Below are 17,229 nucleotides of genomic sequence, written 5' to 3'. Positions count from 1 at the left end.
CACACGCCTGTCCGTCCACCTGATGTAAAAGAAAATGTGATTCATCAAACCAGGCAGCTTCCTTCCATTACTTAATGCCCAGAAGTAAATTTTAGCTACTTCTGTGTTTTGTGAATAAGAGGCCATTCACAACAAAATGTTTTGTTTCTGTGTGCATTGTTTTGAGTTGTTTTCCTATGTGAGCATCTGTTGAATGTTTTTTAGCACAGGTTTTATATTGGAACTGAATGGTTATTCATTTGAGCATATGCCCTTTAGATTTAGAGTGGAAAAAATTATTTGTGGATAATTTTGGGACTGTTCATTCAATAAGGGAGGTACATAAGCTTAGATCAATGAGGTCTGTGTTCATTGTTGCACGCTGTTCTACCCTGTGTGAGTCAGAACACAACATTAGGGTTAATTATCATAATTTAATACAAAAATATTCTCACTACACAGAGCTAAAGCATCAAATGTGGTTTGAATTTAAAATAGACATTTCATAGAACATTTCATGTATAGAAACAGTATACAGTAGATGTTTGTACACAGGAATTACAATCATAGGACACATTCAACTACATTTTTTCTGATAACCTTAATAATGTGCTTTATGTGAAAACATCTACATTAACTGGTTTCATGTAAGTTAAAAATATGATTCAATCTTAATGTATCAACCTGACAAGTTACATAAATAGAAGTCATGGTAATGCATTAGATCAAGTACAAATAGGTCTTTAAAATGACAATTGCAGGTTACTACTTTTTCCAAGTGTATGTTTTAGTGTGCCACCCTACAGTTTTTACTGTGTTCCTCTGGCCACACCATTTAAAAATGTATTGGTGTCACTGTTTATACTTGGAACGAAATATTTTGAGAATCATCTTACATTTCATATCATTTTACAATTTGATGATTTGTAGATTTTATATGAGGTAACACTGCTTGAACACTTTATAATCTATTCCATGTCTATGCTGAAGTACAAAACAAATTTAAAAAAAGGGTGGGGTTACAGATTGAACATTACAATTTTTTTGACTGTGTGGGTGAAACTGAGATTCTCAGCTTTGTCAGGAGCCAGAACATGACAGTTTTGCTAATCAGAAGGATCAATGGCTCTCTTGTAGCCACACATAAGTGAACTCTTCATGTATTTTTTAAACTTTTGATCCCTCATGCCATATATGAGTGGGCTCAACAGACGTGGCAAAATGCTGGTGAGAAGGAAGGTGCAAAAGTAGATTATAGACCTGTAGTAAGGAAAGAAAGACGTTAATGCCCCATCTAGGACAGCTGTAAACAGGGACAATGTACAGAGCAGTAACTGGACTCCATGTAGTAAAATGGTTTTCCTGGCCTTCTGTGCTTGAGCTGGTTCTGAAGCAGCTGCTTTAGCAGAAAACAGCACTTTGAAGTAAGTGTAGAAGAGCAGCACCCACACTAAGCACATGTAACCAATGTTAAAGACAGCATGACTTATTATATTGTATTCAAAATCAAACACATTCCGGTGGTAACATTTGCGGCTAGAAGTGAAAAAGGAGAGTGGATGAAGAATTAAGACCACAAGCAGGTCCACCACGGCAGGCACGGCTCCCACCAGCCAGATGATGCCGATCAGAATTTTGGTATTTTGTACGGTGCATATCCGTGCATGATGTAGAGGGTAGCAGACGGCCACAAAGCGCTCAATAGCCATGCCGGCCAGGTTTAGTGGTGTGTTCCTGTAGACACTGCTTCCAATGAAGATGAAAATGCAGCAGACACCAACAGTCATGTCTGGCAATAAGTAAACAAACATAAACAAAGCCACACAAACAGACAATGTAATAATGTCATTGATGATTAGCTGCATGTAGAGGATATAGCGGGGCTCCTGAGCTAAGACAGGATTCTTGAAGAAAGTATAAACCAGGGAACTGTTGATACAACTGATAATTATACCAAATAAAACCACAATAAAGTTTTTGAAAAAGGTTTCCTCAAAAAATTCTTGTCGGTTGATAAACTCTGAAATGTTCATTTCACAATCATCAGTAACTTTTTCAAATAACTAAGAGTCCTGTTAATTAAATGTTATTCATCTTATAATTAGGATAAGAATTCAAAGCAAAATGGAGGCATTGCATGCTGCAGTAGACTAAAAAGACTTTTGTGAGCTGCTTACAGTTAAAATATTTCCATCAAAGATATCAAACTCTGATCTGTTCTTTTTGTTTGTTTCTTTATCTGTCTTTTATATACTGTCTTGGTGGTATTATTCGGGTTGCCATTATGAGCCTTGTTGTAATGTCACTGAATCCCTAGAGTCAGAAAAACAATGAGGTTGAAGCAAACAACACTCAAGTTAAAAACAAATTGACCTTTTATTTGGTTTTGTTTTTATTTTTACATGAAACAGTTCACCATTTTTTTGAGGATCTACCATGACATGGATCTACCATGTGAAAAACAAGTATGTCTTTTTATATTTCTTATGTGGTCAGAAATATGTTATAAATAAGCTTGAGAAGCCCACTGTAACATAAAATACTGATGCATTTTTTTCTATATAAAAAGCTTAAGTTTAGTTTTAAATATTTATAAAAAATAAAAATAAAGATTTAAATATTAAATATTTATTTCAATTAAATTATACAGTATACTGTACATATATCAGCCACAACATTAAAACCACCTGCCTGACATCATGTACTGTAAATCCCCCTTGTGCTGCCAAAACAGTTCTAATGCTTTGAGGCATGGAATCCAACAGAGCGTCCAGTGGTCTCTGGCACCAAAATATTAGCAGCAGATCCTCTAAGTCTTGCAAGTTGCGTGGGATCTGTTGTCCAAAACTTCCTTAAGAAGCTGACATTGAGATCTGGGAAATTTGGAGGCCGCGGCCCAAGATCATAAAAAAGGCATGTGGTTTCATGATCTCAGGCCGGGATTCACACCTGATGTGTATCGCATGCATGGGTGTCAAGCATGCCCAGGTTGCATTGGCAGATACAGAAAGCTGCTCGCACTGTCATGTAATGCCGCCCAGGGTTCTAGAATGGCGGCTTCGGGTGGCTGCATCTTCCAAAGATGATCCGGTTCTCTCCGCTGTTCCTTTTTCAGCAAAAGGGGCTCAAACCCCCCCTCTTTCATGGGGGGATATTATGGATTCGGAGTCCTCTGAGTTTACACTGCTTTTCGACCAGCAGCTGCTGGCAGAGGGGGACGAGATCAAAGGAGATGAAGAGGAAGACAGGGAGATGTTAGCTCACCTTCTTCGAGAGCTCCCTGCTTTGCCGACGTGCATAGCAGAGATGAAGTGCTCATGGGATAAACCTTTTTCCCATCGCGTGCCCGTCAAGGGCTACTCATCTCTTGATGTGAGTGAAATGGAGGGGCTTGGGCTTTCTAACCCTCCCACGGTCGAGCAGTCAGTGGCCCACCACCTGTATTCGAATAGGCTGACCACTCTCTCATCGGTCAGCCCATCCCCCCCTGGGAAAATGGAACGTTTCACTGCTTCCATGTACCAAAAGATTTATAAATCTTCGGCGCTAGTGGTGAGGGCACTAAACGTCAAGTTGTTGTTTATGGCCTATCAAGCCGAGTTCCTGGAGGAGCTGGGTATGCAGCTCGACGCCGGTAATCCAAACCTGATGGTTTGGGAAGAGATCTGCAACATCACAGATCTTAACTCCCTGGGGTCGACGATCATGCCGGCGTGATCAGCTCACGTTTTTTAAGATCAGTGCAAAAGACACTAAAAATATCTGTCGATTTTGGTCACACAAATAAGTGTTATACATCATTAGAAACCATTAAGTGTATACTTTTATTTGTGCACACTCACAATAAAAACTGAACTGTGTGCTTCTTTAAATTAAAGAAAATAAACAGGGTGCTTTCTCAGTCTTTACTGTTTCCGCGAACGGCTTTTAGAAATGTGTCAATAAAATGAACCTAAACTCAGTGAATACTCGGCACCCAGACAGAAGAGATACATCTATAGAAAGCTTGATATCTCTACTTTTAAATAAATCAAGTCTTATCAAAAACAAATATTCTGTGCTAAAGTAATCCGTATGAAACCAACGTGATGCCTAGTTTTTCCCTCAGAGCTAATTATTTTTAATGCGATCACGCCCACAAGCTGCTTTTGCTTTTGATATGATAAATAGCCACGTGCGCGGCGCCATCATCGTAAACAAAGCTTGACAATTCATCAAGTTTATCTCGGCTACAGTTCGTTTCTGGAAGAAGACACGCTGAGAGGAATAACAGAATTTACCTTAAGAAAAAAGAAGACGTGCTGAGAGAAATAACACAGAATTCACCTTAGATGAAGAACACAACGCCACGCGTGGCTGATCCAGAGGAAGAGATCAGTCTGATGAGTAAGTAATGCGTCTTTTTTGCATTAGTTAACGTGTTATTTTGACATAAGCTTGAACACATTTACTAGCTTGGTTTTTCCTAAACTATGATTCCTGGCTAAAATGTTTGAAATCGAGTGAAACATTTCAACAATGATAGGTAGCATTGTATCTAAATTTCTTACGACGCGATGACGTTTTCATGGTCTATGTAATATAAAACAAATTACGACATAAAAGTAATATGAGTGTACACTGTAACATGATGAATGTTACGAACTATGTCTAGACCATGTTTATTAATTAATACTTTGTTTCCAAACAGAGTTTTATAAGGTGCTAAACCATTATTTGTTTCTCAGATATAAAATGTCCTTTTTACATAGTACAAAGTATGCGTGAATCTGTGACTACAAGATCGTTATATACAGATTCTTCTGATATTAACATGCTCAGAGATGTTTTTGTTTTTCTTTTTTTAGTGATCTGATACCTGCACAGCAGATGCTGATTTTTACTGGAGTCTCTTCAAACTTCTGAGAGCGCTGTACCAACATCAAATGTTATTCTTCACTGATTTCAGTAAAATAAGCTCTGTGACTATATTTTTTTTATCTTGAATCCATGGAAAGAAGCAGCAAACACTTAAATATCAGGTATGGTTTACTAGTTTCACTTGCTGAACAGGAGAAAAAGTAGTGACAACGGACGCATCCCTAACGGGATGGGGAGCTGTTTTTCAGGGCAGATCGGTAAGCAGTTGTTGGACGCCTTAGTTTCGCAGACTTCACATAAACATGCTGGAGTTAATGGCAGTCTTTCTAGCCCTGAAGCATTTTCACCCATTTTTGGAGGGTTTTCACGTTCTAGTCAGGACAGACAACACGACAGTGGTGACATATATTAATCGCCAAGGGGGAAAGCTTTCGCTGCAACTGCACAATCTAGTGCGCAAGCTGATTGTCTGGAGCACTGCGCATTTCAGTTCGTTGCACGCAACGCACGTCCCGGGAGTCCTGAATGTTGGAGCAGATGTCCTGTCGAGGGGCCTACTCCACCCGTAGGTGAAGAATTATATCTGGGAAATTTACGGCAGGGATGCTGTAGATCTATTCGCTTTGTGGGCAAATTAAAAATGTCCACTGTATTTCTCTCTCAGAGACGAAAATGCACCCTTGGGTGTGGATGCGCTGGGACACCTGTGGCTGAAAGTGTTGTTATACGCATTCCCACAGCCGAGTCTAGTTTCTCCCACCCTAGACAGAGTAAGAGAAAATGGATTATCTCTCCTTCTGATAGCCCCTCGTTGGCCAAGGGAGGCTGTGGCTGGCAGAGATTGTCCAGCTCCTTTGGGGAGAGCCCTGGCAACTCCCATTGCATCGGAACCTGCTGTTGCAAGCAGATGGGCAAATTTTTCACCCCCATCCGGAATGAATCAGTCTTTGGGGCTGGCCCGTGAAGGGTTGAATATAAATGCACTTGGGCTCCCCAAGGAGGTTATATATACTATACAGAGTGCTAGAGCTCCATCAACGCGCTCACTTTGTGATCTGAAATGGTGGGTCTTTGAGGACTGGTGCACTCGTAAGGGAGTTATTCCTTTTCAGTGAGCGGTGAGTGAGGTTCTCTGTTTTTTGTAAAGCTTACTGAACAATGGGAGAGCGTTCTCCACCATTAAAGTTTACCTGGCTGCAATTTTGGCTTGTCATGTAAGTTTCGAAGGAGTTTCAGTGGGCCGGCACCCTCTTATATGCAGTTTTATGAAAGGGGTGAGGCGTTTGAGACCAGTGTTGAAGTGACTGGTCCCATCATGGGATTTGTCTATGGTCTTAAATGCTTTAACTCAGGCCCCGTTTGAACCTCTGGAGAGTGTTCATATTAAGCTCCTATCATTGAAAACGGTCTTATTGGATGGTGGAGGCGATCGAACTAGCCTATACATCTATGGGTCTTCATTCCCCAGAGGGCTTTAAGTCCCATTCTACACAAGGTATTTCTACCTCATGGGCCCCGTTGAAGGGGATTTCGGTGGGAGATATTTGTGCGGCGGCAAGTTGGACTTCACCCCATACATTTATGAGATTTTACCGTCTTGATGTCACTGCGCCTTCATTGGCTCATGCAGTTCTTAAAGTTGGCTCTTTGGAGAACTAAAGGTTTTCTTTCTTTTTCAAGTCTGTTCGGCGATTTCGGAAAGCATGCGTTATGGGAGTTGGCTATATCATTCCCATAGTGAGATACCGAGCGATTGTTTGAAAGAGAACGTTAGGTTACTTGCGTGACCCCAATTCTCTGAGAACAGAGCGAGGTATCTCACCAAGCGTCCCTTCTCGCATAACACAGGGGAAGAGCATGCTTAGAGTGCCATTTTTGGGGATCACAGCTGTATATATAGGGAGAGGGGTGGGCTCCTTAAACGAGCTGTGATTGGGCCGTCCTTCAGACAGATGTGGTGTAATTGGTGCTTTTATAGTCTATCATGCCTGGGAGCGTTCCCATAGTGAGATACCTCGCTCTGTTCTCAGAGAACTGGGGTTACACAAGTAACCTAACATTTCTCAATTTAATGTCAGCTGCTGACATAGTTTTACATAAATCTTGAATGTCTTAAGGGTGAGTAAATTAACAGCAAATTTTCATTTTGGGGTGAATTATCACTTTAAGGCTTGCAAGTTACAAGGTGGGGCCTCCGTGGATCTGTTTTGTTTTTTTGCTTCAGCAATTCTTTGGATACTCAGTCGGACTGTGATCTGGGAAATTTGGAGGCCAAGGCAACATCTTGAACACTTTTTCATGTTCTTCAAACCATTCCTGAACAATTTTTTGCAGTAAGTTACATCCACATATATGACAAAGTTTCCCAACAAAACATTTTCCTGACCATAATACTTCCACCGCCAGCCTGCCTTCTTCCCATAGTGCATCTGCTGCCATCTCTTATCCAGGTAAGCAATGCACACGCTCCTGTCCATCCACCTGATGTAAAAGTAAATGTGATTCATCAAACCAGACAACCTCCTTCCATTACTCAATGCCCAGAAGTAACTTTGAGAAATTTTAGCTACTTCTCTGTTTTGTGAATAAGAGGCCATTCACACCAATGTGTTTTGTATCCGTGTGAATTGTTTTCAGTTGTTATCCTATATGAGCATCTATTGAATCTTTTTTAGCACAGGTTTTGTATTGGAACTGAATGGTTATTAATTTAAGCATATGCACTTCAGATTTAGAAATTTAAACATTCAGATTTAAACATTATTTGTGGATAATTTTGGCAATGTTCATTCAAAAATGGAGATACATAAGCTTAGATCAATGAGGCCTATGTTCATTGTTACACGCTGTTATACCCTGTGTGAGTCAGAACACAACATTAGGGTTAATTATCATAATTTAATACAAAATATATATTAGCCTTCTCACTACACAGAGCTAAAGCATCAAATGTGGTTTGAAATCAAAATAGACATTTCATAGAACATTTCATGTATAGAAACAGTATACAATAGATGTATGTACACAGAAATTACAATCATAGGAAACAGTGAGCATTTTTGTACAGTTCAAACTACATTTTTTTTTCGATAAGCTTAATAGACTTTATCAACCTGACAAGTTAAACTGAAGTCATAGTAATGTATTAGATCAAGTACAAATAGGTCTCTGAAATGACAATTGCACCACTTTTTTTTTTCTCAATGTATGTTCAAGTGTGCCACCTTACAGTTTTAACTGTATTCTTCTGGCCACACTATTTTAAAATGTGTTGGTGTCATTGTTTACACATGGAAAGAAATATTTTGAGAATCGTCTTACATTTTAATATAATTTTACATTTTGATGATTTGTAGATTTTATATGAAGTAACACTGCTTGAACATTGTTCACTTTATAATCTAGTCCATGCCTATGCTGAAATACAAACTAAGATTCTCAGCTTTGTCAGGAGCCAGAACATGACAGTTTTGCTAATCAGAAGGGTCAATGGCTCTCTTGTAGCCACACATAAGTGAACTCTTCATGTATTTTTTAAACTTTTGATCCCTCATGCCATATATGAGTGGGCTCAACAGACGTGGTAAAATGCTGGTGAGAAGGAAGGTGCAAAAGTAGATTATAGACCTATAGTAAGGAAAGAAAGACGTTAAGGCCCCATCCAGGACAGCTGTAAACAGGGACAATGTACAGAGCAGTAACTGGACTCCATGTAGTAAAATGGTTCTCCTGGCCTTCTGTGCTTGAGCTGGTTCTGAAGCAGCTGCTTTAGCAGAAAACAGCACTTTGAAGTAAGTGTAGAAGAGCAGCACCCACACTAAGCACATGTAGCCAATGTTAAAGACAGCATGACTTATTATATTGTATTCAAAATCAAACACATTCCGGTGGTAACATTTGCGGCTAGAAGTGAAAAAGGAGAGTGGACGAAGAATTATGACCACAAGCAGGTCCACCACGGCAGGCACGGCTCCCACCAGCCAGATGATGCCGATCAGAATTTTGGTATTTTGTACGGTGCATATCCGTGCATGATGTAGAGGGTAGCAGACGGCCACAAAGCGCTCAATAGCCATGCCGGCCAGGTTTAGTGGTGTGTTCTTGTAGACACTGCTTCCAATGAAGATGAAAACGCAGCAGATAGCAACATTTATTTTTGGCAGTAAGTAAACAAACATAAACAAAATCACACTGACAGATAATGTAATGATGTCATTGATGATCAGCTGCATGTAGAGGATATAGCGGGGCTCCTGAGCTAAGACAGGATTCTTGAAGAAAGTATAAACCAGGGAACTGTTGATACAACTGATAATTATACCAAATAAGACCACAATGAAGTTTTTGAAAAAGGCTTCCTCAAAAAATTCTTGTCGGTTGATAAACTCTGAAATGTTCATTTCACAATCGTCAGTAGCTTTTTTAAAAACGAAGAGTCCTGTTAGTTAAATGTCGTTCAGCTTATAATTAGGACAAGAATTCAAAGCAAAATGGAGGCATTGCATGCTGCAGTAGACTAAAAAGACTTTTGTGAGCTGCTTACAGTTAAAATCTGTCTATCAAAGATATCAAACTCTGATCTGTTTTTTTTTTTTGTTTCTTGATCTATCTTTTATATACTGTCTTGGTGACATTATTCGGGTTGCCATATCCTCATGAGCCTTGTTGTAATGTCACTGAATCCCTAGAGTCAGAAAAACAATGAGGTTGAAGCAAACAACACTCAAGTTAAAAACAAATTGACCTTTTATTTGGTTTTGTTTTTATTTTTACATTAAACAGTTGACCATTTATTTGAGGATCTACCATGTGAAAAACAAGTATGTCTTTTTATATTTCTTATGTGGTCAGAAATATGTTATAAATAAGCTTGAAAAGCCCACTGTAACATAAAACACTGATGTATTATTTTCCTATTTAAAAAGCGTAAGTTTAGTTTTAAATATTTATGAATTTTAAAATAAAAATAAAAATGTAAATATTAAATATTTATTTCAATTAAATTATAGACATATATTTATATACAGTATACCGTACATATATCAGCCACAACATTAAAATCACCTGCCTGATATCATGTGCTGTAAATTCACCTTAAACACTTTGTCATGTTGTTGTTCCTAAACTTTTTTTTTTTTTTTGCGGTGTGGTAGGGTGTATTGCCCTGCTGAAAGAGGCCACTTCCATCAAGGAACACCATTGCCATGAAGGTGGTACATGTTCTGCAACAATCCTTAGGTACAGTTGCAATCAAAATTATTCAGCCCCACTAACCTGCAAGACATTTTGCTGCAGAGAACAAAATTTGTGAAAACCATGCAACAAAGGCATCAGTAAACTATTAGAAAATTTATTAATACACATTTAAGTAATTCTGAAAATGTAAGTTAATGAATAATGAAAAAAAAATCTGCCTCTAAACGTTTATGTTCAAAATTATTCAACCCCCAAAAGTCAAATTTGGTGCAGAATCTTTTATTCTTTAGAACTTTAGAACTACAAATAAACTCTGCTTGGAAGTGCTCAGAAGCTTCTGTCACCTCTCTACTGCAATCTTGGCCCATTCTTCACCTAAAACAGCTTCCAGATCACTGATAATCTTTGGTTTTCACTTTTTTAAAATTCTGTTTTGTATTTCAGCATAGACATGGACTTGATTCTAATCAAACATTTTGTGATATTGTGGTTTTTTGTAAAACACCCTCAAAGATTTTCTAGTACAACACATTTAAATCTAAGGAATAAGGCTGCCAGCTGTGTCTCTAGGAACTTTTAATGTCTTGGAAATCTTTGTGTAGCCTTAGATTTTCTAATATAATAAAACTATTTCTTTTTTATAGCTTTTGTGAGAGCTCTGTTGACGTTGCCATATTTGTTACCTAAAAGCAATCAAAACAAAAGGCGACTTTTAAGCAGTAAAACACCAAAGTGTTTTGTATCCATGTGCATTGTTTTCAGTTGTTTCTTATGTGAACATGGTGAATGTTTTTTAGCACAGTTTTGTATTTCTTTTTGGAACGTAATAGTCAATGATCTGAACTTGTGCACTCAGTTTTTGACTGAACCTCAAGTTTGTGACTGAAAAAAAGCATTCTTTCTGGATAATTTTACCAAAAACTAAGATACATAAGCTCAGATCAATGAGGCCTATATTCGGTCAGTTCCAAAAAGAAATGCACAACCTGTGCTAATGGAAAGAAACCAAGCTGATGAAAAGATTGAATCCAATATAGCAAGAAATGTATAAACAATTTTTGTAGGCCAGTCATATGTGTAACAAGTTGGGGGGGGATCTTCTTGTGTGTGTGTGTGTGTGTGCGTGTGTATGTGCGAGAGAGAGAGAGAGAGAGAGAGAGAGAGAGAGAGAGAGAGAGAGAGCGAGAGCAAAGACAGCAAGTTTTAGTCCAATAGTCCATGTAATAACATTAACCAACAAATGTATTCACAGGCATTACAATGGCAGGAAACAATGAATTTATTTTTACAGTTCAAGCTACATAGGTACATTTGTTTTCTTCAGATAAACTTAATTATTGTGAGAACATCTACATTAACTGGTTTCATAGAAGTTGAAAATGTCAATTAATCTGACTGTATCAGCCTGACAAGTTACATAAACTGAAGTCATGTTAGTGGGTTGTTATCTGAAATGACAATTGCTGATTACCAACTTTTTCCACTAGTGTGTTTTAGTGTGCCAACTTACAATTGTTACTGTGCTAGAGCCACCCCATTAAACATTTCCTGGAGGTGCCACTGCTCACTCATGGAAAGAGAATCATCTTACATTTTAATGCAATTTTACATTTTGATGATTTGTACATTTTATACAAAGTAACCTTGTGAACATGGTTCACTTTAGAATCAAGTCCATGTCTATGCTGAAATAAAAAACAGAATTTAAAAACGGGGGTTGAAGATTGAACATTACAGATTTTTGATTGTGTGAGTAAAACTGAGCTTCTCAGTATTGTCAAGAGCCAGAACATGACAGTTTTGCTAATCAGAAGGGGCAATGGCTCTCTTGTCTGAGCCACAAATAAGTGAACTCTTCATGTATTTTTTAAACTTTTGATCCCTCATGCCATATATGAGTGGGCTCAGCAGACGCGGTAAAATGCTGGTGAGAATGAAGGTGCAAAAGTAGATTTCAGACCTGTAGTAAGGAAAGAAAGACGTTAAGGCCTCATCCAGGACACTTGTGAACAGGGACAATGTACAGAGCAGTAACTGGACTCCATGCAGTAAAATGGTTTTCCTGGCCTTCTGTGCTTGAGCTGGTTCTGAAGCAGCTGCTTTAGCAGAAAACAGCACTTTGAAGTAAGTATAGAAGAGCAGCACCCACACTAAGCACATGTAGCCAATGTTAAAGAAAGCATGACTTATTATATTGTATTCAAAATCGAACACACTTTGGTGGAAGCATATCCGGCTAGTGGTAAAGAAGGAAAGTGGGCGAAGAGCCAAGACCACAAGCAGGTCCACTATGCCAGGCACGGCTCCCACCAGCCAGATGATGCCGATAAGGATTTTGGTGTTTCGAGTGGTGCATATTTGTCCATGATGTAGAGGATAGCAGACGGCCACAAAGCGCTCAATAGCCATGCCGGCCAGGTTTAGTGGTGTGTTCCTGTAGACATTGCTTCCAATGAAGATGAAAATGCAGCAGACACCAACAGTCATGTTTGGCAATAAGTAAACAAACACAAACAAAATCACACTGAGAGACAGTGTAATCATGTCATTGATGATCAGCTGCATGTAGAGGATATAGCGAGGTTCCTGAGCGAAGACAGGATTCTTGAAAAAGTATAAACTAGCAAACTGTTGACACAGTTGATAATAATACCAAATAAAACCACAATGAAGTTTTTGAATAAGGTTTCCTCAAAAAATTCTTGTCGGTCAGTAAGCCCTGAAATGTTCATTTCACAATGTTTGTTTTTCTTCTTCTTTTTAAAAAACACAAAGTCCTGTTAATTAAATGTTATTAAGCTTATAATTAGGATAAGAATTCAAAGCAAAATGGAGGCCTTGCATGCTGCAGTAGACTAAAAAGACTTTTGTGAGCTGCTTACAGTTAAAATCTGTCTATCAAAGATATCAAACTCTGATCTGTTTTTTTGTTTGTTTCTTGATCTAGCTTTTATATACTGTCTTGGTGACATTATTCAGGTTGCCATATCCTCATGAGCCTTGTTGTAATGTCACTGAATCCCTAGAGTCAGAAAAACAATGAGGTTGAAGCAAACAACACTCAAGTTAAAAACAAATTGACCTTTTATTTGGTTTTGTTTTTATTTTTACATTAAACAGTTCACCATTTATTTGAGGATCTACCATGTGAAAAACAAGTATGTTTTTTTATATTTCTTATGTGGTCAGAAATATGTTATAAATAAGCTTGAGAAGCCCACTGTAAAATAAAACACTGATGTATTATTTTTCTATTTAAAAAGCATAAGTTTAGTTTTAAATATTTATGAATTTTAAAATAAAAATAAAAATGTAAATATTAAATATTTATTTCAATTAAATTATAGACATATATTTATATACAGTATACCGTACATATATCAGCCACAACATTAAAACCACCTGCCTGATATCATGTACTGTAAATTCCCCCTTGTGCTGCCAAAACAGTTCTAATGCACTGAGGCATGGAATCCAAAGGATCGTCTTGTGGTCTCTGGCACCAAAATATTAGCAGCAGATCCTGTAATTCCTGCAAGTTGCGTGGGCCTCCATGGATCGGATCTCTTGTCCAAAACTTCTTAAAGAAGCTCACATTGAGATCTGGAAATTTTGGAGGCCCAGGCACCTTAAACTCTTTGTCATGTTGTTGTTCCTAAACTTTTTAAAACATTTTTTTATTTGTTTAATTTTTTTTTTTTTTTTTTTGCGGTGTGGTAGGGTGTATTGCCCTGCTGAAAGAGGACACTTCCTTTAAGGAACACCATTGCCATGAAGGTGGTACATGTTCTGCAACAATCCTTAGGTACAGTTGCAATCAAAATTATTCAGCCCCACTGACCTGCAAGACATTTTGCTGCAGAGAACAAAATTTGTGAAAACCATGCAACAAAGGCATCAGTAAACTACTAGAAAATTTATTAGTACACATTTAACTAATTCTGAAAATGTAAGTTAATGAATAATGAAAAAAAAAAATCTGCCTCTAAACATTTATGTTCAAAATTATTCAACCCCAAAAGTCAAATTTGGTGCAGAATCTTTTATTCTTTAGAACTACCGATAAACTCTGCTTGGAAGTGCTCAGAAGCTTCTGTCACCTCTCGACTGCAATCTTGGCCCATTTTAGTTCACCTAAAACAGCTTTCAGATCACTGATAATCTTTGGTTTCCACTTTTTTAAAATTCTGTTTTGTATTTCAGCATAGATATGGACTTGATTCTAATCAAACATTTTATGATATTGTGGTTTTTTGTAAAACACCCTCAAAGATTTTCTAGTACAACACATTTAAATTTAAGGAATAAGGCTGCCAGCTGTGTCTCTAGGAACTTTTAATGTCTTGGAAATCTTTGTGTAGCCTTAGACTTTCTAATATAATAAAACTATTTCTTTTCTATAGCTTTTGTGAGAGCTCTGTTGACATTGCCATATTTGTTACCTAAAAACAATCAAAACAAAAGGCGACTTTTAAGCAGTAAAACACCAAAGTGTTTTGTATCCATATGCATTGTTTTCAGTTGTTTCTTTATGTGAACATGCTGAATGTTTTTTAGCACAGTTTTGTATTTCTTTTTGAAACGGAATAGTCAATGATCTGAACTTGTGCACTCAGTTTTTGACTGAAAAAAAAAAACATTCTTTCTGGATAATTGTACCAAAAACGAAGGTACATAAGCTCAGATCAATGAGGCCTACATTCGGTCAGTTTCAAAAAGAAATGCACAACCTGTGCTAATGGAAAGAAACCAAGCTGATGAAAAGATTGAATCCAGTATAGCAAGAAATGTATAAACAATTTTTGTAGGCCAGTCATATGTGTAACAAGTTGGGGGGGATCTTCTTGTGTGTGTGTGTGTGTGTGTGTGTGTTTTTGTGTGAGGACCAAATGTCCCCAGAATGATAGAGAGAGCGACAGCAAAGACAGCCTGTTTTAGTCCAACAGTCCATGTAATAACATTAACCAACAAATGTATTCACAGGAATTAGGGTGGGTTAGAAACAATGAATTTATTTTTACAGTTCAAAGCTACATAGGTAAACAAACATTTGTGTGTGTTCAGATAAACTTTTATTATTGTGAGAACATCTACATTAACTGGTTTCATGGCAGGAAGTTGAAAATGTCAATTAATCTGACTGTATCAGCCTGACAAGTTGCATAAACTGAAGTCATGTTAGTGGGTTGTTATCTGAAATGACAATTGCTGATTACCAACTTTTTACCAACACTAGTGTGTTTTAGTGTGCCAAATTGTTAGTGTGCTAGGGCCACTCCATTAAACATTTCCTGGAAGTGCCACTGCTCACTCATGGAAAGAGAATCATCTTTTTTAATGCAGTTTTACATTTTGATGATTTGTACATTTTATACAAGTAACACTGTTTGAACATGGTTCACTTTAGAATCAAGTCCGTGTCTATGCTGAAATACAAAACAGAATTTAAAAACAGGGGTTGAAGATTGAACATCACAGATTTTTGATTGTATGAGTAAAACTGAGCTTCTCAGTATTGTCAAGAGCCAGAACATGACAGTTTTGCTAATCAGAAGGGGCAATGGCTCTCTTGTCTGAGCCACACATCAGTGAACTCTTCATGTATTTTTTAAACTTTTGATCCCTCATGCCATATATGAGTGGGCTCAGCAGACGCGGTAAAATGCTGGTGAGAATGAAGGTGCAAAAGTAGATTTCAGACCTGTAGTAAGGAAAGAGAGACGTTAAGGCCTCATCCAGGACACTTGTGAACAGGGACAATGTACAGAGCAGTAACTGGACTCCATGCAGTAAAACGGTTTTCCTGGCCTTCTGTGCTTGAGCTGGTTCTGAAGCAGCTGCTTTAGCAGAAAACAGCACTTTGAAGTAAGTGTAGAAGAGCAGCACCCACACTAAGCACATGTAGCTGATGTTAAAGAAAGCATGACTTATTATATTGTATTCAAAATCGAACACACTTTAGTGGAAGCATGTCCGGCTAGTGGTAAAGAAGGAAAGTGGACGAAGAGCCAAGACCACAAGCAGGTCCACTACGCCAGGCACGGCTCTCACCAGCCAGATGATGCCGATAAGGATTTTGGTGTTTCGAGTGGTGCATATTTGTCCGTGATGTAGAGGATAGCAGACGGCCACAAAGCGCTCAATAGCCATGCCAGCCAGGTTTAGTGGTGTGTTCCTGTAGACATTGCTTCCAATGAAGATGAAAATGCAGCAGATAGCAACATTCATGTTTGGCAATAAGTAAACAAACACAAACAAAATCACACTGACAGACAGTGTAATCATGTCATTGATGATCAGCTGCATGTAGAGGATATAGCGGGGCTCCTGAGCGAAGACAGGATTCTTGAAGAAAGTATAAACTAGCAAGCTGTTGATACAGTTGATAATAATACCAAATAAAACCACAATGAAGATTTTGAAAACAGCCTCTCCAAAAAAGTCTTTGCGTTTGTTCAATTCTGTAGGGGTACTCGGACTCGTACTCGGACTCGAGTCCGGTCTCGAGTACAATTTTTAGGCGACTCGGACTTGTCACGGACTCGGATGCATTTTTACTCGGACTTGACTCGGACTCAAGCCTTTCGGACTCGGAAAATATCCCAAATCCGTCCGAGTCCAGAGACAGTTGACGGAAATGTCACTGACTGGATGCATTATCACGAAAGTCTTGTCCAGTAGGCTACTTGAAAGCCGACGGGTTTGAGCACTAGAGATCCGCGGATGAGCTCAAACGTCACCCGAACCCGCAGCTTCAAATAAATTATCCGCCCGCCACCCACCCGCACCTGTATTTTTCTCTGATTTAGATAACCGCACCCGACCCGCACCCGATCGTCGTTTATGATTATTCTAATTCTTAGTTTTGTGTAACGGGTCCCGGACGCGGAACTCGTAGGCAGATTAAAAATGCCTGAATTATCAGGAGAAACAAAAACACATTGAAACTTCAGTGTCTTTCCGCAGGCGCAGCTTAGTAGCGTCTCTTTATTGACATTCATATCATACCAAAAGCATCCTCACAAATCATGTTTCATGTAATTTAACAAACAGTTTTGTTCCCTTCTTTTGTATAGTTCTTTTGCAACAATATAGTCTTCAAATACTTATACACTCTGTACACTTTTATATACCACATATTATCATTATACCTGCTGTATTTTATCAGTATGATACAGAAATACACTTTAAATT

At 38.3% G+C, this 17,229-nt stretch overlaps 2 protein-coding genes and 2 pseudogenes across 2 annotated transcripts; all 4 read right to left on the bottom strand.

The window, feature by feature from the left end:
• Nucleotides 1-1,085: 1,085 nt before the first annotated feature.
• Nucleotides 1,086-2,012, bottom strand: LOC127158590 (odorant receptor 131-2-like). The gene has a single exon (XM_051101665.1). It carries the CDS (start codon nt 2,010-2,012, stop codon nt 1,086-1,088), a length of 927 nt encoding a protein of 308 aa, XP_050957622.1.
• A 6,300-nt stretch (nt 2,013-8,312) lies between these two features.
• Nucleotides 8,313-9,239, bottom strand: LOC127158589 (odorant receptor 131-2-like). Its single transcript, XM_051101664.1, has one exon. It carries the CDS (start codon nt 9,237-9,239, stop codon nt 8,313-8,315), a length of 927 nt encoding a protein of 308 aa, XP_050957621.1.
• A 2,599-nt stretch (nt 9,240-11,838) lies between these two features.
• Nucleotides 11,839-12,767, bottom strand: LOC127158588 (odorant receptor 131-2-like; annotated as a pseudogene).
• Nucleotides 12,768-15,579: 2,812 nt separating this feature from the next.
• On the bottom strand, nt 15,580-16,496 carry LOC127158587 (odorant receptor 131-2-like; annotated as a pseudogene).
• Nucleotides 16,497-17,229: the final 733 nt, after the last annotated feature.

This window comes from Labeo rohita, unplaced genomic scaffold, assembly GCF_022985175.1.
Source record: "Labeo rohita strain BAU-BD-2019 unplaced genomic scaffold, IGBB_LRoh.1.0 scaffold_1586, whole genome shotgun sequence".
In the NCBI taxonomy this organism is placed as follows: domain Eukaryota; kingdom Metazoa; phylum Chordata; class Actinopteri; order Cypriniformes; family Cyprinidae; genus Labeo; species Labeo rohita.
The sequence above is the reverse complement of the archived record's forward strand: the minus strand, read 5'-3'. Positions and strand labels throughout refer to the sequence as shown.